At 57.7% G+C, this 21,979-nt stretch overlaps 2 protein-coding genes across 12 annotated transcripts; one reads left to right on the forward strand and one right to left on the reverse strand.

Moving 5' to 3' along the window:
* The first annotated feature begins 96 nt into the window (after window positions 1-96).
* RAB9B (RAB9B, member RAS oncogene family) lies at window positions 97-20,425 on the forward strand. 10 transcript variants are annotated; one of them, XM_054214704.1, is made up of 4 exons: window positions 103-191; window positions 462-546; window positions 967-1,014; window positions 2,724-8,546. In XM_054214704.1, the coding sequence occupies exons 3-4, from the start codon at window positions 996-998 to the stop codon at window positions 3,362-3,364; spliced, it is 660 nt and encodes a 219-aa protein (XP_054070679.1). In that variant the 5' UTR covers window positions 103-191; window positions 462-546; window positions 967-995; the 3' UTR covers window positions 3,365-8,546. The 10 variants fall into 10 exon arrangements, 9 of the variants coding, with proteins under 9 accessions (XP_054070675.1, XP_054070682.1, XP_054070679.1 ...); XM_054214706.1 differs by lacking the exon at window positions 103-191 and adding an exon at window positions 1,838-1,907 and having other exon boundaries at window positions 206-546; XM_054214700.1 differs by having other exon boundaries at window positions 97-191; window positions 462-1,014.
* On the reverse strand, window positions 11,802-18,274 carry PLP1 (proteolipid protein 1). Of its 2 annotated transcripts, none has more exons than XM_054214698.1 (7): window positions 18,157-18,274; window positions 15,607-15,793; window positions 14,968-15,124; window positions 13,751-13,919; window positions 13,460-13,533; window positions 13,283-13,348; window positions 11,802-12,815 (listed from the first exon to the last, which is right to left on the reverse strand). In XM_054214698.1, exons 1-7 carry the CDS (start codon window positions 18,158-18,160, stop codon window positions 12,744-12,746), a joined length of 729 nt encoding a protein of 242 aa, XP_054070673.1. In that variant the 5' UTR covers window positions 18,161-18,274; the 3' UTR covers window positions 11,802-12,743. The 2 variants fall into 2 exon arrangements, with proteins under 2 accessions (XP_054070673.1, XP_054070672.1); XM_054214697.1 differs by having other exon boundaries at window positions 14,863-15,124.
* Window positions 20,426-21,979: the final 1,554 nt, after the last annotated feature.

The following is a 21,979-nucleotide window of genomic DNA, read 5'->3' on the forward strand; positions in this document are numbered from 1 at the left end:
CACGGGTGACGGCGGCGCCGGGGCCGGGACGCCCCCCCGCGGGTGGGCGGGGCGATGCCTGACCTGGCCCCGCCCCGCCCCGCCGCCTCGCGCGGCCGCCGTCGGGCGGGCGCGTGCGCTGCGCAGGCGCGGGACGCGGCGGCACCTGCGGGCGGCGGGTCAGGTGGGCGGTGGCGGCGGCGCCGAGGGAGGTAAGGGCGGGCGGGCCCACCGCCATTTCCCCCGGCCCCTGGACACCCCCCGCCCACCGGGGCCACCCCTTGCCCCTGGCAAGCACCCCGGCACCCCGTCGCCGGCTGCAGCTCCTCCACCGCGTCCCCCCCCGCCCCTTCCTGCGCCGCTCCTCGGCCGCTGCGGCCTGCGGGTCGGGCGAGGGCCAGGCGGCCAGGTAGGGGTCCGCCGGAGGGATCCCCAGGGCCTGGGGAGCAGAGTCTTTCGCACCCCGCTGTTTTTCCCTGCAGGCAGGTGCTGGCGTGCTGCGTGAGGGGGTTCCGTCCTGCTGCGAGTCGAGGTTTGCCTCCGAAATAGCTCGCCAAGGGCTAATCGGTGAGCGCAGGTTGCAAGCGAACGCTGGTGTGATGGGTGGCAGCGTGCCCATCGGTGTCGTGGCCGTATCGTGTCTGTCTGTCAGTAGTCTGCTGACCTGCCAGGCTCTGGAGTAGCCTAGCATAACCCATTAGTCATTTTTAAAACGTCTGCTAGTTACTTGCCAGCGAACCATTTCTAAACGGAAACTCTTGTCAGGGCTGATGGTGTGTGTCAGGGAGGGCTTTGGTGACTGGGGACAGGGGCCATCTTAACCCTCTTCTTCAGCGAGGGTTTGGAAAAGGAAGAGCAAGGGTTTTGAGCAGCTCACCTGCTCGGGGCGGGGGGGGGGGAGAGTTTCCCAAAGCTATCAGCCCCAGGGAGCTATGTTGCAATTCCTGTTTGTCTCTTGTGACATTTGCATTTTGCTCTTTACTTTAGAACCACAGGGTTGCACAGATGCTTCTCAGATGTCCCATGGACCATCAGGTTAGTTCAGCTGTGCTTGATTTGGGGTGTTTCTGTGCAGGGGAAGTGAAATTGGTGAGCCTTTAGTTAGTTTCTGCACTTTCTGCAGAAACAAGCTAGAAGCAGAAGTTTCTGATTTTGGCTTTGTGGTAAGCACTGGTTGAAGGAGCTGCAGAAAAAGCAGAAACAAAGTTGAACAGGGCCCCCCTGTGATTAATGCAGAAAGTGGTTTTCTGGCCTGGAAGGAATGGGAGTGCTGATCTGAGCAGTGTTGAATGCTCCTGTTTGGGTTGGTTGGAGGTTGGTCTGCTGGTGTCATCACTAAGCATGTCCACACCCTTCCCAGGAATGTTGGTAGCAGGTGTAAGCAAGCCAGATCCCATCTCTTTTCATACCAGGCTCTTGCCAGCTGGCTTACTCTTCTGGTTAGAAGATTCAGGTACATCTTCGATCCTCAGATCAGATTCCAGCGTGTGTGTAGGTAGGCAGGCCAAGCAGATCAAAGCTGTCGACATCCCCTGGAATGAGAGGAGACACAGGTTACACAGCGTGTACACTCATGCCAGAGCTCCTTCAATTTACTCTTTTCTTATTTTGTCTTTAGCATCCATAATGTACTGGCTCTGCCCTGGTCAGAAATGGGCTGTGTTCTGTTTTACTTAGGGCAAGGGAAACTGTCCTCAGCGCCTTGTTCTTGCCTGTTTTACTCCAGCCATCAGTACTGCACTTTCAGCTTCCTGGAGCTCTGCTGTTCTTCTTCCAGTCAGAGTCAACATTACAGATTGAAAGGCAGTGCACTGAGTGCGGCTCTGGCAACCATTGCTGACTGATGTTTGGTTTTTAGTGACTGTTATGCTGGAAGAAGGTGTTCCCTGGACAGTCTTGGAGACAGAAGCGCTGTATTTCTAGAGCAGGTACAGTATGGACAGCAGCCAAACAAAGCTCTTGTTCTGTGTCAGGCCTTTACCTTTGCTTCCAGAAGGTCCCTGGGAGAGGGAGGACTGGTTGGCACTTGGCCTTTCTCTTGTGACTGCTGACTACAGAGCCTATGGTGTCGGGGTTGTTGCAATATGAACTTGCACCTGTGCCCTAGCAAACTGGCCTGCGAAAAGCATTGCCAGAAAAGAGCAGCAGGTAAGCTGGATCTCTGTTCCTGGGAAACCCCTTCTGAGCTGTAGAGATCATGCACAGAAAACAAGCGCTGTGCCACTTGTAAGGTGAGTCAGCGTTCTTGGGGTGATTAAGAACTGGTTTTCCAGATGACTTGTATTGATGTTAGGCTTGTACATCTTTTGCATCCTTCCAGTAGAGCAAGTCAGATAGGAGAAATTAGTTAGCTAGTGATTGTACGGTGGAAAGGAAGGCCTGGTGATTTGGCGGTTTCTGTGATCGCCTGAGGACACAGGCCAGAAGAGGTGTTTAAGTAGCAGTGGTATGTTTGGAAAAACTAGACAAGCTTTCAGATACAGAGTTTTCACCAAAAGTAGTATAATTGTTACTAAACAATTGTTCTCACCTTGTGCTTACAGTGGTGACTTGATGGAGGACTTATGTGTCTGAAAGATTGTCCAATTCCCAGCTCTAATCTCTCTAATAAGAGAGATTACCTCCTATATGCAAAACTTGTTCAGAAATGGGGATGGAAATACCATGTTCTGTTCTTTCGTGTGGAACTTTCTGCAGAATCCATGAGTCAAATAGCTATTTTGTACTCTTTCTGAACCCTGCAGATTGCCTTGGTACTGCGCCCCTCCGTCCTGCTGCAATGAGTGGGAAGTCCTTGCTCTTAAAAGTCATTCTCCTTGGGGATGGTGGAGTTGGGAAAAGTTCCCTCATGAACCGGTATGTCACCAACAAGTTTGACTCACAGGCTTTCCACACGATTGGTGTGGAGTTCTTAAACCGGGACCTGGAGGTGGATGGACGTTTTGTGACCCTCCAGATTTGGGACACTGCGGGACAGGAGAGATTCAAGAGCCTGCGAACCCCCTTTTACAGGGGAGCAGACTGCTGCCTGCTGACCTTCAGTGTGGACGACCGGCAGAGCTTCGAGAACCTCAGTAATTGGCAGAAGGAGTTTGTCTATTATGCTGACGTGAAGGACCCTGAACACTTCCCATTTGTAGTCCTGGGCAACAAGATAGACAAACTTGAGAGACAAGTGAGCACAGAGGAGGCCCAGGCCTGGTGCATGGAAAACGGTAACTATCCATACCTGGAGACTAGTGCCAAGGATGACACCAATGTGGCAGTAGCCTTTGAGGAGGCTGTGCGACAGGTGCTGGCGGTGGAGGAGCAGCTAGAGCACTGCATGCTGGGCCACACCATTGACCTGCACTCCAGCTCCAAATCGGGGTCTTCCTGCTGTTAAGAGTGACTGCTGCTTCGGGAACCTCGCTCGAACCAGTGGCTGGATTAGAATAAGCGTGGGCAGCTCTGGGGCACTCTGAGGAGAGTGGCCACAAGGACACTAGGTGGTTTGCCCCTGCGGAGTTGCAGCCTCACCATCTGAATTCTGGCTGGAGTTTTCAGACACAGAGCATGTATCTGCAGGAGGAAGCTGTTAAAAAGCACGTGAGCGTAGTCCTGCTTCCATCTCTGCCTGTTTTAGCAGGTTTAAAGGACTGGGTTAAAGTCCTTTAGATTCACTAAAGACACTGGTGACCTGATCTGTACCAAGAACTGCCTGTGGAACAAAGCTGAGAGCGCTCTAGACACTCTTTGAAGTATTTTAGTCCTGAACTCAAAAAAATGTTAGACCCACTAAACTCATGACCTTACTGCCAAAGGAAAGTCTGCTCAGCATACTGAACGAAACCTGTTGTGGAGACTCTAGCCCACGCGACTGCAAGAATGCCAAATACTAGTGTGGCTGAGATGTGTGTATCTGTGGTTTGGGATGAGTGCATTCTGTCCTGAGACTGAATTGTGCTGAGAATTGTTAGAGCTCTGATATGAAGCAACGTATGAAGGAGAGATGGACCTGTGGCAGCATCACCTCTCCGTAGCTGCCTATTTCTGGTCTGCTTTCCCTGACCTCTAACTTTGTCTTCTGTGAGTGTTATTTTGTGGAGAGACTGTCTGCTGCTTGTTTATTATATGTTTCCTTGTCTCTTCTGGAGGCTCAACACTGGATTTTGCTTCTTGTACCTTGAAGCCCTGGATGAAAAATACCAATATGGACGCTCACGACGTCATGTCAAAGGGTTTAGAGTTACTCAGGAGGTCTGGAGTGTGAAACTTCAGCTGGTTTCTGTCACATGTCCAGATGACGTTCTCTAGCAGACCAGATGGTAGGTGGGTGGAATGTCTCCTAGGTGTGCAGGTGGCTGGGGGAGTCATGACCATTAACAGTGGTCAGCTGTTAAATCCACTCACTGGGTGTGCGGGGCCGGTGACCACTGTGCTTCGTTAGCTGGCAGATCAGCATCTTCAGTTGCTTTAGCACAGATGTTCCCATCCGGATGCTGCATCATAGAACAGAACCATTCACTTTATTACCTGCTGTGTCGGGTGCGGTGCTGCTGAGCACAGCTAATTCATGCCATTGTCCTGGCCCTTATTCCCGAATGGGGAGTCCAGTACGTTTAATCTGTAATTCATATGACAGACTTTACTGGTAGAGGATGTCCACTCGTTTAAGTGGCCTTTGTTGGTGGCTGTGTGTTCAGTCCACTGGGGAGGGAGCTGCGCTGGTTCCACCTCTGTTCAAGGTGGCTAAAAAATGGTAGGGTCAGAGGGGACAGGGAACCTTCTAGAAAAGGACACCAGGCTTTGCCAATCCCAGCTCCTGCTAGGTGTTAGTCCCAAGCTGTCTGTGTAGCAGAGATGAGTGCTTGCTGACTGCTGTCTTTACCATTATAACCTCATGTCCTGCAACTTCCCATGCAAGTGTTTGTCCAAAACTATGACTTTGCCCATAAGCACACAGGATCCTGCCATGGGGAGAACTTCCCTGAGTACGTCTCCGCTAGCTGCTGAGTGTGATCCTCACTGTGATGGGCTGCTGGATGGTAAATTTTGTAGCTCAAATCGAGCAGCCTCACTTATGCTGTGCTTTGGAGCAGGGCAATCTCTGCCCTCGTGCTGGCTGGTGGCAGCTAATCCCCATCGCCAAGCAGTCTCTGAGCATGCAGGGAGTCTCCTCTGGGGGAACTCAGGGTGATCCTGCCCTTCTCTGCAGGGCAGCCACGTGTGTAAGGGACTGAAGCTTTAATGCGAAGTGCTTTAGAGGGATCGGATTTCTAAACAGCGCTGAACACTCTCATTCGCAGGGATAGATAGGGAGTGCTTGCAGTCTCTGGAAAACCAGCTCCCTTGAGGTATAAGAGAAGGCTCTGCCTCTGTAGGTGCAACAGATTTTTACAGGATAGTAAAGTTATTGTTACTGTTTATTTACCAATGTCTGGTGTCCCCGGGCCTCTAGATTTTTTTTCAGTTTAACACTGCTTGTTATTTCCTTCGAGATCCCAGACTGTGACCTGTGGTTCTGATTTACATCTCTGAACAGACACATTTGCACAGGGTCCCAGCGCTGGAACAAGCTCAGACCCTTGTGCGCTGCCAGAGGGGCTGCTGAGGGATCCCATGGGATCTGTGCGAGGACTGGTACCTCCTGTGGGAGAGGGCGGGTGCAGCACGCTGTTTGCAGTACCCTGGGTGCCTGTCGATGCTGATAGCTGAAGCTCAAGAGCCTCATTGTGCCCAGGCTGTGCCGACGGTATGTATTGCCAGAGGGTGTTACACAGGATCTTTTATTCCTAACAGACATTAGATCGTTGACTTTTTTTTAAAAAAAAAAAAAAAACGAACTATTTTATTAGGCTTATGTGTTTTTAAAAATCCATTTTAAAAAAGTATAGTATAATATATTTAAATTGTTTAATTTAAATGATACGCACAATTTCCAAAGGAGCCAGGATTTTGAACTCTTTGTTGCAAAGTTCAGTGCCAACAGCCATCCCCTCCCTGTGTCCACTCATGCTGCTGCGGTTGTTGCTATTGCTACAGAACTGGCATTGTAAAACCGAGATTCTACCTTTATTTAAGCAAATAAAACATGGATGTATTCAAGTGAATTCAGGAAGTGGCTGCCTTCTTGGTTTATCAAAGTTCAAGTCGGCTCCGGTTCTCCTGAGGGATGTGGAATTGGGTTGGTTATAGAATGTGTCAGAGGGAAGTCGCTAAGGGATCAAAGGGGTTGGTTATTCCTGAGTATAGCTAGCCAGACCAGGAGTTGAAGGAATGTAACTTATTTACCAGCTGAATCCAGTGACCAGCCTTTTCTTTTCAAGAGTGCATCAGAAAACACTTTTGCAATAGAAATATTCCACATTGCTTCCTTCTGTCACTACATTTTAATTTCCAGCCTGGGCTCTCAGCAGCAAGTCGGGTACTTTCCTTTGATTTCTTCCTGCGATCTTGGAACCGGTCCCTCGGGCTCCAGGGGGCTGTAACCAGGCATGATTTCCATAGGATGCTGAGGCAGAAATCAGCATACGGGGACTGTTCTCTTCCGCTGTCCTGCCAGGATGGTTGCTTATTCTGGGAGGCTTTCTCTGTGTTTGCAGAGTTCGTGCCTGCTGTTTCTGTTGGCAGAACCTTTTAGTTTATTTTTCTCCCATGTCTGTTTGCCTATCTGCACTTCCAGAGGCAGCGTAGGGTTTAAAGTCCTTGGAAATCTTGCTTTTTAAATGTGGGCTGGAGTATCTGGGGGCCTCCAGCGTCTTACTTCAGCTGTTTCAAAACACAGCTGAAAGCAGAGAGCCAACGCGTCCTGGTGGGAGATGGTCCCGGCCTTGGAGGAGACGTGGGGGTTGAATGAGGCTGTCTCACATCTGCGAGGGTCTGTCTAAAACCATCAGAACCACTGACTCCCCTGTTGTGAGATGTTTGTAAGAAAATGTGGGGCAGAAGCAGGAGCGATGGTGAGGCTGTTCCCTCATTCCTCACTTGGCCACCGCAAGCAGTAGCGGAGGGCTCCGTGGGTTTTTTCATGGGCTGGAGACAGGATGAATCCCCCTGGAAGGCAAAGGAATGTCTCCAAAGGAAGAAGTGAGCTACTTCTGTGTGGAGCATATGCTGCAGCATATCCTTGTGTGCTTGCAAAGGAGGGGGAGTGGTGGGGAGTCTCCTCTTCCCATCCATCCCTCTGTCCCACAGCCCTCTTGAGGATTTTGCAGCTCTGGGCCAGGTAGTGCAGCTGTAAAGCCGTGCAGCTGCTTGGTGGGATGAGGAAATGGAAATCTCTGGAATTGCTAGCTGAGGAGCCCCACATGACTGCAGATGCTCTGGGGTTGCTCTCTGGGTGACCGAGGCTCCTCACACACCGTGTTTCCCTCCTCCCTCCCTGCTCTGGAGGCTGGCCCCTCACAGCAGTACAGCTGTACGGAGGTTTATGGGAACGAGATCTCTGGGGACTGCATGCTCTTGCATGAGTTTGAAGATGAGCAAAAGATACAAAGAGTCTAAAAATGCCCTTTCAGGAGTCTCTGAAGCCCGCTTCAGGCTCCGGTTCTTAACAGGGAGTTTGTTGCAGCTCTGGCACTAGGGATGCTGGTGTGCTCTGCTCTGGGGTAAGGAGCATTCCCTGCTCTGACGACGTGGGAGGTGATGGCAGCTCCGACAGCCTCAGGTGAGCCAGAGTCCCTCTTCTGGGAGACAGGCCTGGGACAATCTGTGAAGTGGTTGAAATGGTGGGTTGCCCGCTGAGGCGATTGCTCAGGCAAAAGCAATGGTGGATGGACAGAGATACCTCTTGACCCCAGTGCTTGCATGGCTTGTGGAGCAGCTCTCTCCTGGTGGCTTTGGGGGGTCCTTCAAGGGCCAGTGCATGTGGCCATGTGCAGATGCAGGATTCATGTCTTCCTGAGCGGCCAAGTACAGCACCTGCCTGTGCTGTTGTCAGTCCTTTCCATGATGACTTTCCACTTAATCTTCCCTCCTCATCCCCGGGCATCTCCCTAGCAGAGACAAACTGCGTGCAGAAATGGGGAGAAACCAGCTGGGTGCCTGAGAGGCAGCAGGTGGGACCTTCTCTAGGGCAGATGGGCAGCAATACCATGCTGTGGCCCTGGCAGGCAGGGCTGCTCGCCAGCTACCGCCCCTGCCAGGGCATCGCTCGCCACTCGCAGCCCTTTCCGTGCCCAGGACAGGGCTGGAGGAGCTGCTGGTAAGGAACAGTGTGAGTGTGTGCTGCCACAGCTGGTGTGCCCGCTGCCCTCTCTGCTGAGTGTTAGTGCAGGCGGAGGGATGGAGGGCATCCCAGGGCAGTGGGCAGCCCTTTCCCTGAGCCCTCCTGCTCATCCTACACAGCCTTTCCCCAGGTCTGAGCCCCGAGGCTTTGCTCGGAGAGCAAGGCAGGGGACTGTGCCTGCCTGTGTGGCTTCAGAGGAGTTTGCTATGTACTTGGGGGCTTGCACACAGACTTTAAATGGCAGCACGTGCATGTTTAGCTTTTATTTGCTATTCTCTTGCTGCACTGTGCAGGATTGAGCCCAGTGTAAATGAAGGCGCGAGAGGGAGACGGTAGCTGGTTTTCCTATGCGTGCCCGGTGGGTTGGCTTTATTTTGGAGGCTTCCGCGGCGCCCTTAGCAGGAGAGGTGCCATTGCGCGGGGGGGAGAGGGCTTCCCCGGGGAAGCGGGGGCAGCACACCGGAGGGGGAGTTCGGAGCACGGCGCCCGCCTTGCCCCGGCAGCTGCGGCCGGCGGCCGCGGGGGGGAGCCGGAGGAGCGGGGATGCGGTGGCCGGAGGAGTTGGGGGTGCGGGGACCTGTCCCGCCCCGGCCGAGAGAGGCAGCCGGGAGGAGCATCAGCCTGGCGGGGGTTCGCCCTCGGAGGCCGCCTCCGCGGAGGGCTGGGGACCCTACATGACACCCTCGGGTGCCGCCATCCCCTCCCCTCTCCTTTCCCTGCGCAGGGGAGGTTTCTGTCTCCGCTGGCCCCCAGGGCTTGCCTGCCCAGGGCCCCGTGCTAGCAGCGGCACAGGCCGTCTCCCGGAGTGGCAGGGCATGGGACGGAGGGGTGGGAGCCGCCTAGCCTGCAAGGCAGCCCGTGGGACCTGCTCCAGGGTCCCTTCCTCTGGCCCAGCCTTTGTGGGAGGAAACTGCAGCTGCGTTTCAGCGGCTAGACAGGGGAAAAATGTTTAATTGCACCAGCTCCCCTCCTTGGAGCTCTCGTGATGGGCCGGTTTACAGAGATGTGGCTTGGTACGAGGCATGGTTTGTTTCCTGTCTATTCACAGCCAGTTCCTGGAGGGCACTGGGTGCCCAGGAGGGAAGGAGCTGTGAGGACAGGTCCCATGTCCCCAGGTGGGGTGGCAGCAGGACACTGCCGAAGGCACACCCAACAAGAGGCTACATGTGTCCTTCGGCCGTCGGACTTGCCCAGAGTCCTGGCCATGCTGGCCGCTTTCACACGCTACCTCGCACTGCTGTCCCCAGCCCTCACCCCGGCCGGGGGGCACCAGTCTCTGCCAGGGGAAAGAGATGGTGTTTTGTTCCCTGGCTCGCTCCTGCCCAGCGGCTGATTGCGCACACACAGGGCCCTTTCAGCGTGGGGAGAGGAGGGTGATGGCATCTGGGAACGCGGGGAACAAAGGGCACCATTGATGCTCGCTGCGGCCCCGCGGGTTTCTGTGAGCTGGGGCAAGGCTGGGGTGCGGGCACAGCTGTGCACGGAGCTGGGGCAGCAGCAACGCATGAGCTAAACCTCCCCCGGCTGGGCTGCGTGGAAGCAGCCCCCCCAGAGGGGGCTGAAGCCGAGGGAGAGAGGAGAGAGTGGGATTTGGGCTAAAGTCCCATTTAGGAAGAGCAGTGTGGGTCCTGGCCGTGGGAAGGTATCTCCCTGCCGGCTCTCAGCCCGCCCTGCTGCTGATGGGCACCTCGCTGTGCTGGAAATCTGCATCTTGGGCAGACCTGCTGCAAAACAGGAGCAGCGCCGGGGTTTGTGCATGGGACCGGGAGCGTCCCTCTGTGGCCTCGCTCCCTGGAAGCTCCTGGGCACAGCTCCTGGGGGGGATTTCCAAGAGCAGCAACATTTGAATCGATAATTTTTGAGTAGCTGCTGTGGAAACACACGCCTGAGGGCAGCCTTCATCTGATGAGGGGCAGAAAGCCACCAGCCGATGACTTTCCCACGCACCAGCGCTGTGCAAACTGTTAATGACCCTGCAGCAAATGGCACGCAGCCACCCACAGAGCGCGCAGACGGGACGCGTAAGGCCCTGCGATAGTCGAGTCCACCCTCCTGCCTGAACAAGACCGTCTCGTTTCACTCTGCAAGTGAGGGAGTGGTGCATCCCGCGTGGCTCTGGACGTGCTCGTACCACATGCATCGCCTGGCGCGAGCCGGCCAGCTTTGCTCAAGCCGTGCCGATTAGTTTTGCTGTGGCCGTGCGGTGGGCGCTACATTAGGAGACGTGGCGGAGGCTGTCGCCGCGGAGGCTGGGGTATTAAGGGGCAGCAGCACATCACCAAACACGAGTGAGCTGCTCCTACAAGACCCCAGCTTTCCTCTGGGTGGCTGGAGGAGAAATAGAGGTTTTAAGGGCTCCCCAGCTGGGAACAAAGATTTTGAAGTCAGGGTTATGAACCTCATGGCTGGGGTGCGAAGGGTGGGGTGGGCAGAGTCCGGTGGGGGCTGCTGGCCCACAGGTGGGACTGGCGAGCGCTGATCCTCCGGGACCTTCTCTGCAGCCTCCCCTTCTCTGCTTTTGTTTAGCCCAGGGCTAGGGAGGAAAGCCAGCACAACAAATGGACAGCGAGACATCTTTCTTGTTCAGAATGTTCTTAATTTTAATTTATTTTCTTTAATTTTTATAAAATACATCTTGTAAGATAAGTCTCTAAAAACTTGCTCCTTTTTATTGCTTGTTAACAAGTTGAAATTCTAGATCAGAAAGGAAGGAAACACTTTCAGTCGATTAACTGTCTTTTGGCGCGCGTGTGTGTGTGCACGTGTGTGTGTGTGTGTGTGTTTGGGGTCTGGGGACAAGGGTGGGAAGGGGATCTGGTTATTTTTTGTTAAATGCATACCAAAAAAACCCCAGCAAACCCCCAAGAGAGATAGCATCGATGTGAATTCCCAGATCTTCACTGGTTTCTCCCCACCCTGCCATCCCTCCTGGCATCTCCCCCCTCCCCAGCCCGTGTGCGTTGGTAGCCTGGACAACCTATTTCAGCATTCCCGGCGGCAAGGATCCTTCGAACGCTCTGCTCAGCAGATCTGCTCCTTTATCCTTGCCCCTGCTGAAACCGGCACTTAAAAAAAAAATATAACAATAATACAGACCCAAAAAAAAAAATAAAAATCCATGCAAGATGGAGCTACAGTCTGCCACTGAAAGTAGTTTCTCCAATAAATAAACACTAAAATTAGCATTAAGGAGAGGCAGGGAAGAGCAAAACAAAATACCAGTTGGTGGGGAGGACTGGAACCAGTATTTTGGCGGGTCTGGCTGGACCCATGCTACCCAGCCAGAGGGCTTTCCTCCAGCTTCCGTGGAGAGCAATCATGCGGGAGAGGTCGCCTCCACCAAACCCCTCGCCCCGCTGCCCCCCTCCATGGGAAAAGACTGAGCTGGCACAGGAAAGGATCTCTTTTGCAGAGAGGGGCCATGTTTCCACCCTGTGACCCCCCCTAACCACCTCCTTTCCTTCCTTCCTTAACTCTTCCGTGGATTTCGGCTGGAAGCGAGATGCTGCCAGTCCCTCCCGCCCTGGCAGACGCAGGACAGTTGTCCTGACTTGCAGGACACATTGGCGGGGGCGGGGTTGGGGGGGTGGAAGAGGGGGGGAAGAAGGGGACAGAAGGAGGGGGAAAGTTACATTTGACGCGGATGAGAAACAAACCGAGCTCTCCGGCGCAGCGGAGGTTAGAGAAGCAGACGTCACCCCAGAGAAGAGCACCATTGTGAAGGGACAAGAGCAGGGCAGGGCGGGCGAAGGTGCAGTCCAGAGGGACATCCCCTGCCTGCGGAGGGGTGGCTCTGGCTTTACGCTCCCAGGGCACAGCGCAGAGACATCCCCCCTCGGTCAAACCTATCTGCCACTTCTCTGCTGCCCGGAGGGTAAAGCCAAGAGTCCCCCTTGTCTAGAGAGACACCAAAACTCCTTTAGGCTTTAATAGGGGCAGCTGGGTTAGGGCTTTATCAGCATTGGGGTCAGCACTCTCTTCTCCGCAATGGGAAGATCCTTGCCCTGAACTCCCTTTGCCTTGGCTGCAGCAGGCAATTTGGCATAAATTCATCTTTCTGTGCTAAGGGGAAAAAAAAAAGTCCTTATTCTCCATCCACGGGTGGTGACAGCAGACAGCTCCAGGAGAGTCTCTAGCAATGGTACCAGGACTGGGCCAACTTCCTTTTCTCTCTAGGTAGCCTCTTGCTACTCATAGAGCAACCTACATGGATTTCCTCCTCCCAGGAGCACGAAGGCCTTTGCTCATCTCTAGGCAACATCGGGACACTGGAGTAAGTCCCTCCTCTTCTCTGGCTGGTTTTGATGGGCTTGGCCCTAGAGCGAACCGGTTACGGATGAGCAGAGAGAGAAAAGTGCATGAAGAGGTGTCCATTGGTGGGAAGCTCTCCTTCCTGGTCACGCTCAGCACGATGGATGCGAGGGAGGAAGAGGAGGGGAGTCAGCGGCGAAGGCAGAGTTAACGCAGGAGACCTGGTGTCGGGTGGCTGCAGTGTTAAAGCCTCGAGGTTAGAGAAAAGAAGGGCATTTGGTCTGGCCGGGATCCACAGCGCAGGCTAGAACTTGGTGCCTCGGCCCATCAGCTTGAGGACGGCAAAGTTGTAGGTGGCGGCGATCATGAAGGTGAGCTGTGGGTGGGAAGAGAGTGAGCGAGGAGGGAGAAGGAGAAACGAAGCTCTCCCACCGGCAAGGAGGGCAAGCGAGGTGGGACTTCTTGCTGGGGTATGTCAGAGGTGGCATCCCCCAGCCCAGAACCCCAACAGGGCAGTTGCCCCGCGGAGCCCTGTCACCTCCTGCACTGGTGGGACACTGCAGTGTCTTGGTGTGGTATAAAGCAAGAGGAGAGCTGGGGAAAGGCAGGGGCAGTGCACGGGCAGCAGGACCTCTCCCCAGTGGTCTCCTAAAGTCCCTCCAGATCCCCTCCAGCAGCCACCTCTACCTCCTTATGGCCCGAATTCATCGTCTGCACTTATGTGCCAGAAAACGACACGAGCATGGGCTCTGTCACGTCCATGCCCACCACCTCTGTTGTCCTCTGCCCCCACATCCTCGCCGGGCGGAGGAGAACGGCCGGGCAGGGGGAGCACTGACTCACCAGTGAGACCAGCGTGGCAGCCGCCCCCACGAAGGCTGCGATGAAGAGGTGGAAAGTCATCTGGAACTGCAAGGGAAGAGGGGGGGTGAGCTCCCGGGGCCCTGTGCACAGGCTGGGGAGCCAGTGCCGAGGCCACCCACTGAAAGGAGCTCACATGGGCTGACGGGAGGTGCTCACCTCGCTGGTCTTGCAGATGGAAAGCAGGTTGGAGCCGCACACTTTGCCAGGGAAAGCGTTCCAGGGCAGGACGCCTGGTGAGATGTGGGAAACCGGGTAAGCCAGGCATGGCCACCAGCCGGCTGCCTTGCTCAGTCTCCTGCAACCATGTGTAACCACCCCCCCCTCGCATTTTGGGGCTCTTCAGCACTTGCCTCTGCTTTATCCCAGCCTTATCCACCTGAGCCCTCTCCTCCATCCCGTCTCCTACACCCTGAGCCCTGGCTCCTTGGCAGCAAACCCGGCACTTACCGTACATCCTGGCATCCGCACACAGGGTGCCGATGCTGGCCGAGGTCTTGCTGGGGTTGGCAATGGACTGGCAGGTGGTCCAGGTGTTAAAATAGATGTAGACGGGCACCGCGGAGCAGGCAAAGACCAGGAGCCAGATGATGGTCAGGACGTAGGTAATGCCCACAAACTGCAAGGGGCAGGACAAGCCGGGGCAGAGCCGTGGTTACCGAGCGGCTGGGGACAGGGGACAGGGGAGCGCGAGGGTCCCCAGGCAGCAGAGGGCATGGGGCAGGCAGGGGACTGAGATGCTGCCTGCATCCCGCTCCGCACCGCCCGCCAAACCCGGCGTATCCCCAGGCGGCCAGCACGGAGCAGCAGCCCGAGCCGGGCACTCCTGCGGCTCACGGGGTCACCACCAGCCCCATGTTCGCAGCCAGCTACGCGTGCATGGAGGTGACCTGTGGCAGCAGCAGGATGGCTGCCACGTTCCGTGCTGGGGGTAATAAACCGCGGCCGCGGCCAAGCAGGGTTTGGCCTCTGCGGGAGGGCAGCTGCAAAACCCGCCTTGGCGTGCAAATGCGGCTCTCCTGCCCTCCCTCCGCCGTGCCACGCCAACCAGCCCCGAGGGAACCGCAGCCGTCCCCCTCCACTCCCCCAGGACACGGGCTCCCCTTGCCAGCACTTGGTCGTCACGGTCCCCAAGCACAGCGGAGAGGACAACCCCGGGGGCATGGCTGTCCCCGATGATACTTAAACATTGCCCGGAGAAGCTGTGGCTGCCCCATCCCTGGAGGGGTTCAAGGCCAGGTTGGACGGGGCTTGGAGCAACCTGGTCTGGTGAGAGGTGTCCCTGCCCAGGGCAGGTGAAACGAGATGATCTTTAAGGTCCCTTCCAACCCAAACCATTCTATGATTCTATGACTCTATGAAGTGTTTTCATTAAATGTGGCCATTTGGGCTGCTTTGGTCCCCGGGGGCCGTGGCAGACCTAGGGGACGGCGGTCGGGCTGCGCTTCCCTTTGGGACACCCCGAAACCCCGACGGCCGCAGTCTCCTGCCCTTCGGCCACGCCGAGCGTGGCAAACCCGCTGCGGGCGCGCGAAGGGGTGCCGAACCCCGGTTAAGATCACCTTGTCAGGATGTCCTAGCCACTTTCCCAAACACTGACACACCCGCTGCAACGAGTGAGCTCGCTGGGGGCCTCGCGCTCCCCTCCCTTTCGGGCCCCCAGTTACCGTTGCGCTGAGGCCCTTGCCGCAGATGGTGGTCCTGTAGTCCCCGAAGATTTGCCGGACGGCGCCGGTGGTGTAGAAGCCTTCGGCCAGCAGCAGGGCTCCGTAGAGGAAGAAGAAGGAGGCCGTGCCGTAGATGACATACTGAAAAGCGTGGATGCTGCCGGGGAGAGGAGCGGGCAGGGATGCTCAGGAGCAGGGAAGGTGCTGGGGAGCTCAGCCCTGCATATGGCACGGCTGGGGCAGCCTGGCCACAGCGACTTACCCTCCCCATGCCACCCTGGGGGGACCGAAACGGAGGGTGAAGCCACTAGAGGAGCGAGCCAGGGCAAAGCCCTGGCAAGCAACGTTGTGGTCCACTGCCGGCTTCCCCATGCCCTCCATACCTACCCGGTGCACTGGTCCAGCACTAGCCAGGGCACCTAGCGAGGGTCAGATAAAAACAGGCATGAAATGGAAACAAGCGACCACTGGACCCTGCCGCGGCACTGGCACACGGCAAACGCAGCCTGGGGTGTCCATGGTGCCTGGGTGACAGCATCATCCTGGCCAGCCCGGCTGGACACCTCCTGCTGGCACAGAGCAAGACGGAGACGCACGGGGCGCCGGCGTGAGGGCGATGCACCGCGGCAGGGTACTTACACATCGATGAGATACTCGTAGTCCTGGTAGTTTTTGGAGAAGTAGGTCTCAATGAGCTGCTCGGTGCCTGTGAGGGCTTCATGCCCACAGCCACAAAACAGCGCTACCCCGAAGAAGCACAAGCCGGTGGCAACCAGCGAAGCAAAGGGTGCCCCTATGAGACATCTGGCACAGCACTCGAGCAAACCTAGGGAGAAGAGAAGTGAGGTGGGACGGGACTGCCGGGACAGGGAGCACTCGGAGCCGGCAGCTCAGGAGCAGGCAAGTATGAGGGGAGGAAGGTGCCCAGAGGGAAGCAGGTTGAAGGAAAACCCAGAAATGATCCATTGTGGTGCTGGAGACCCAAACCCAGCATCTTCCTGGGCAGGATTGCACCCAAGCGTGCCCAGGGACAGGGGTTGATGGCAGCGTGGGGTACCGGGGACATGAAGAAGCCCTTGGGTGTGAGGTGGACGGGGAGCCGAGGTGAGCCAGCCAGGATGACCCGTGCGAAACAAGATGGAAATACAAGGTGATGTAGCGTAATGCCAGTGGGACCCGTCAAACAAGCTGCTAATGGGCTCCCCGCTGCTGGCACTGCCCGGCTGCGGGCAACATCGACCCCGGCTGCCTCCATTTCTCTTTTCCCATCGAAGATGGAGGGGAACCCAGCACCTCCAGGGAGACAAACCTCAGCGGAGACCCAGCATCGTGGCCTGGCCTTGGGGCAGCACAGGAGGAGCTGGCATGTACCCCCAGCATCCTGGGCTCCGAGGTGGCACGCTGGGGTGCACTTGTCCCCTCTCCTGGCACCCCGCGGGCAGCTCGGGCTGCAACAGCCCCATTGCACCAGCAGATGCGGAGAGGAGAGGAGCCGTGTTAGTTCCCCAAACGTCAGCGCTTGTGTAATAGATTTAGTCCTCCAGGACAGATATCTGGCAAGAGGGCACGTGTATCTGTGTGTGGGTAGGGAAAGCGAGGGCGTGAGCCAGCGTGCCGCTTGGGTTGCCGAAATGCTGGATTTTTTCAGCAATGGGGCCATGGGCACCTGCTCCTTCCGCACGTTCAGGGCTCTGACGTGTGGGATCGTTAGCTCGGGTTCCCGATGGGCTGGGTTTGGAGGTGCTCACTCTCCTGCCCGGTTTGGGGACGGGCAGCCAGGTGGGTTTGTACCCGCTGGCATCCACCTTGGGAGCATCAGTTTGGCTCCAGCTAAGCTGTGACAACCCACTGCCCTGGCTGTGCAACACCTCTGCCCAGGGAAGCTGCTCCCCTTCCCCAAAACGCGGGCTCCGGCACCCCACCGTCCCAGGCACGTCCCATCTGGGCATAGCATTTGTGCCTTGCATGCCAAAAAGGTACCCGTGGGAAGTGTTCCCAAACCCACGCTCCCTCCACGGACCCCACAGTGCTTATCTCCTCCCACAAAGGACAAGAAAGCCCTGGGGTCCTGGCCAGCAGTGCCCTCCCCTCCCCACTGGGAGCAAGGTCGCGGGGTGGCACCGAGGACAATGGGGGATTGTCCTGGCACTGCCACCCCGGCGGCTGCCCCGTGCCGAGAGCAAACAGGGAACAAAGGCCGCGCTATGGAGGAGCGCTGGGACCCCCCCCCCCGTTTGTTTGCCTTGGAATACAGCAGGTCTGGGGGGGTCCCACTCGTCCGCTGCTCCCCGAACCTCGCTGGGACCCACGGGGACGGCCAGTGGGTGCTGCGCCGAGCACGCCTTTTTTATTTTTGTTTTGGCCACCTGGGAAGTGGCATGGCAAGTTCCCTGGGGGCTGGGGGAAAGGTGAGTGGCTCCTTTCCGGGGGGGCTGCGAGTCCCGGGGTGCAGCAGGGCCTGGCAGGCTCCCTGCTACAGCTCCGGTCCCTTGGGCTTTGGGAAGCTACTCTGGGGAAGCCTGGGGAGGGGAAAGGAGGAGAGAAAGAGCCCTTGTGCTGCACAATCCCGAGCCTTGTACCCGGGCTCAGCTGCTGCCGGAGCCAAACAATACGCTGCAGACAGCAGGAGGAGGAGGAGGAGGAGGAGGAGGAGGAGGAGGCAGGGTGCTGGCAGCCCATGGCACCCGTGAGAACAGAGCATACCTGTTCTCTGTTCTCAGAGAACATCCCTGGGGGGTATGCCGGTAAATATTAGCTCTGGTGTACCGATAGGGAAACTGAGGCACAAGGAGTGCCTCTGTTTTCCCAAGGCTGCCAGCAGACAAGTGGCACGAGCTGCGTCAGGTCTCAGCACCCTGCCTGGACCACCCAGCTCCCGCCAGCCCTGGGCAGGAGCTCTCATCTCTCCAGCCTGTGTGGTGAGGGCTCGGGTGGGACCAGCTATGGGGATGGCATCTGTCCCCACAGGCAGTGCATGAGTACACGGGGACAGAAAACCACTTTGGGAATGAAAATGCCGTCCCCGTCGTGCCAAGGCGTCCTCCCCCGGCAGCTCCCACGGCCGGCATGGCCACACTGGGACCTGATCAGTGCCGGAGGAAAGTTTCAGGGAGCTCTGCTGTGGGATGGGGTCCCCAGAGCCACCAGCAATGTCTCTCCGCGTGTCTGCCACCCTCACCCCATACTCACCCATGGCGCTGGACTTGGTCAACTCCCCCGACCTCCCGCTCGGCTGCTTCGGTGCTGTCTGCGGGAGCCCTCGCCTGCCTGGCGATCCCTCGCCCTGTATTTCCCCCCTCTGGGTGCCTGTCCCGCTCTCCAGCAAAGAAAAGGGCTCTCTGAGTGACAGCCACCCCCCTTAAAGGGACAGAACCCCGCCCCCCCTCCTGCCCCCCCAGCACCCCTTGGCTGCCAGCTCCTGGGTGCCCAGCGCCTGCGTGGGCAGAGCTGCCCCACGGCCCCGCTCGGGGCTTTGGGGGAAAAGGCTTTAGCAAAAAAAAAAATTGCAGCTTGGAGGGGTTTTTTTGGGGTGTCATGGGGTGTCCTCTTGTCGGTGGCTCTGGGGTCCCCCCCGGGCACCGTGGGACACCAGCCCCACGAGACGGCAGTGATGCCCCTCTGTCACCTCCCCGACCCCCCAGCACCTGCCAGTGGGGCACAGGGGTCTCCCCATCCCAGGGACTGACTTGCAGCCTTGGGGGGCCCCAAACTGAGAGTTTCCCCCCCCCCTTTTGATGGAATTCTGCGGCCGCTTTCCCCAGCCCCTTGATTCCCGCGGGGGAACTGCGCTCAGGTGGGCACAGCTGTGGGGTCCCCAAGTGATGGGCATGGCTCCAGGGCTGCAGCAGATGGAGCCAGCTCCCTTGGGTGCCCCCCGTCCCCTGGGTGCCACAGCTCCCGTGGGTGTCCCCTGTGCCACAGTTCCCATGGGTGCCCCCAGCCTCCCTGGGTGCTGCGGCTGCGGAGCCAGCGCAGGGCCGGGGGAGCCTGCAGAGGGCAACCGGCCCCTTCCCGGCGGGCACAGGGTGGACAAAGCCCCGCTGTGTCCCTCAATGACCCGCTTTGTGCCAGGCAGCAAAGTGGCAGGGCCTGGCTGTCCCTGGGGCTGGGGACGCTGGCGGGTTGGGCGCTGGAGCAGGGTGGGCATCTTTTGGGGACCCCTGTCCCTTCCTCGCCCACCCAAAGAGCCCTCCCTTGGCTTGCCTGCAGCTGGGTTGGGGGGAAACACCACTTGGGCAGCTGTGCAAATGCTGCCCGGGCTTCATGGTGGTCAGCTGCACCCCACATCGGTGGGACCCAGCTCCTGGCCCCCCAGCACAACTCCCTGACTCGCTTTCCCACGGCAGGGCAGGGTGGCAGAGGGCTGCCCGGTGTCCCCAACCAGCCGTGCGATGGGAGGGACGACAGAGCAGGGACACCCTCTGCCACCGCTGTGGGCAGCATCCTTGGGTACCTCCCTTAGCCCTCCAGGTGGCCTGGCGGTGATGTCACCTTGCCGCAATCAGCTCGTAATGGCCATGGGAGGGTGACAGCCCTACAACATCCCTTTGGAAATCACCCGTGACCCCTATGGACACTGGAAACCAGCAGGGCCCAGCCTGCACCCCAGGGCAGCACAAGGGGGGCCCCTGGCCACAAGGAGGAAAAAATATGACATAACACCCCCCCCCCATAAATATAACATATAAAATATAACATAATATAAAACAAAATAAAATAAGACATTGGGGAAAAAATATACGCCCTTCTTTCTTTTTTCCATAGAAATTCCAGTCTTGCCGACTCTGCAACTTCTGAACACCCCGGGAGGAAGCGGCAGCTTTACCCCGTCAGGGAGAATGTGGGCAACTAAGAGGGACTGTGATTTCTGCACAAAGTGGCCTAAAATTCTTGGTGACCGGGCACTGTTTGTCAGCAAGCATTTCCCTCCTGGGACAGAAACCCCTCGGCGCTGCCGTTAGCATCACCCACCGGCAGCAGGGACCAGCCCAGCTCTGGGCAGTGCTCCTGTGGGTGTTCCGGAGCGGAGCTGCGAAACAGGGAGACGGGGGAAAAGGGGGAAATCCCCTCCCTGGATTTCTAAGGCTTGAGGGAGAAGAAAGCGTGCAGGAAAGTGGTCGGGGCTGCCTTTCCCCCGCCAGCGCGGCGGGCACCCTGCGCCGAGCAGCTGGGTGGGCGGCCAACAGCGCACCCCAAACACTGCACCGTCTGCCCACAATGGGGGGGGTGGGGGCAGAGCCCCAGGGGTCTGTGTGGCCACGGGGATGCTGAAAAGCCCTTCTTGCATCCCTCTCCCTTTGTATTTCAGCTGGAGAGGTTCTGGGAGCCTCTCCTGCAAATCCTCGGTGTAGAACCGCACGCTTGGAGCAATCCTGCGGCTCAGCCCCTTCCCGGATGCGGCCCCCAGGGCAGCGTGTGGCTGCAGGGAGCCTGCCAGCCCGCATAAAAGTTTCCCGTCGGCTCATCCCTGCCAGAGAAAATGCTGCTATTTCTCAGGCAGGGAAGGGGAGACGCATCCCTGTTTGCCAGCCAGGAGGGGGCCATGCCAGGCTGGTAAAAATAAACATGCTTATAAATCAATCCGGATCACCTTGCAATTTGTTCTGACCCTTGGGCGGTGGCCAATTATGTCCAAAACATCCCCCCCACACACAGAGCAATTAAGGGCTTAGCTACCTGCACTCATTAATAGAGCCCGGGACGGCCACGCTGCCCCTTGCAAGGTGTGTGGGGGGGGCTAGACACGGAGAAGGCTTTCTTTCCCCAGCCACCCAAAACCTGCACTAAGGCACTGGAACGGGCTGCATCCAAAATGAAGTCTTTGGAGGAAAACGCACACGTACATCTCTAAATACACCCCCCGCATGGTATGGCCTCTCTGGGGTGTTCGTGGGTTTTTTTTCTCCCACCCTCGGTGCTTCGCAGCTGCGGCTCAGCCTTGGGCTTTCCCTGGGCCATGGGGAAAGGCAAGTTTGGAGCTGGAGGGACAAGCAGGTGACAGCAACGGCAAAGGAAAAGCCAGACGGGCACCGCCGGTCTGCACCTCTCCACCACGTTAGGGCAAAGCAGCAGGATGGGAAAGCAAGCAGGAACATACGGGGCAGAGGACCAAAGCATCCTCCCCGTCCCCATCCCCATCTGCAGCCACCTCACCCGTAATCCCCGCGGACAGCCTGTCACACCTGCTCCCGTCACGCTGACGGCACGGGACAGCCTCCTGGCTTGCCCTGGCCCCCCCTCGGCACACATCGGGCACACGGGCTGCCCTCCCCAGGGCAAGCTGGGAGGCAGCGGGGAGGCCAGCTGGGAGAAGGTGGTTTACTGCCACGGCCCCGCAGCTCCAGGGAGGAATTTCCTCCCCCCCCCCTCCAGATCGATTTCTTTGCTTACATCCCCGCGGGCTCATTTTCTGCGCTGCCCTGGGTTTTCAAAGACGCGCGGTGGCCAAAATCACACCCTTCGGTGGGTGCCGACCCTGCGAAACACAGCAAGCCCTTCCACCCCTGCACCCCCCAAAATGCGGGCACAGCCCCGGTGCTCCCAGGAGGAGCCAGCGGCGGCGTGTGCAGCGCCCTTATCCATTATACATGGGGCAGCGGGAGAAATCCCGGTGTGTCTTGTCACAGCCGAGAACCTTGCTGCTATTTTTAGGCAGCCGCTTCCCTGGCCAGGCTGAATTTCTTGTTATCTGCTGCTGGTTTTAACCGTCCTTCTCCACGCGCCTCGCTGCGTCTCTTCACCCATCAGCGGGGTTAAAACCACCCCGGCCGGGGAGCCAGAGCTGTGTCCTGCTAGCCAGTGGCCCAGGGCAGCTCTGCGGGCAGGGCTGCCCAGGGATGCCCAAGGATTTTCCTGCAGTGCAAAATCTCCTTCTCTCCCAGGCAGCCCCATCCAAGCGGAGAGGAGATGGAGACCGCAGGAAGGTCGCGGTGGCACCGGCAGCATCTGTCCAGCTGCCTCCTCCCGGCGGTGCCAAGGACCATGGCCGGAGCCAGCCCCGCTCGCCGCTGCC

This window comes from Rissa tridactyla, chromosome 9 (genome assembly GCF_028500815.1).
Source record: "Rissa tridactyla isolate bRisTri1 chromosome 9, bRisTri1.patW.cur.20221130, whole genome shotgun sequence".
NCBI lineage: Eukaryota > Metazoa > Chordata > Aves > Charadriiformes > Laridae > Rissa > Rissa tridactyla.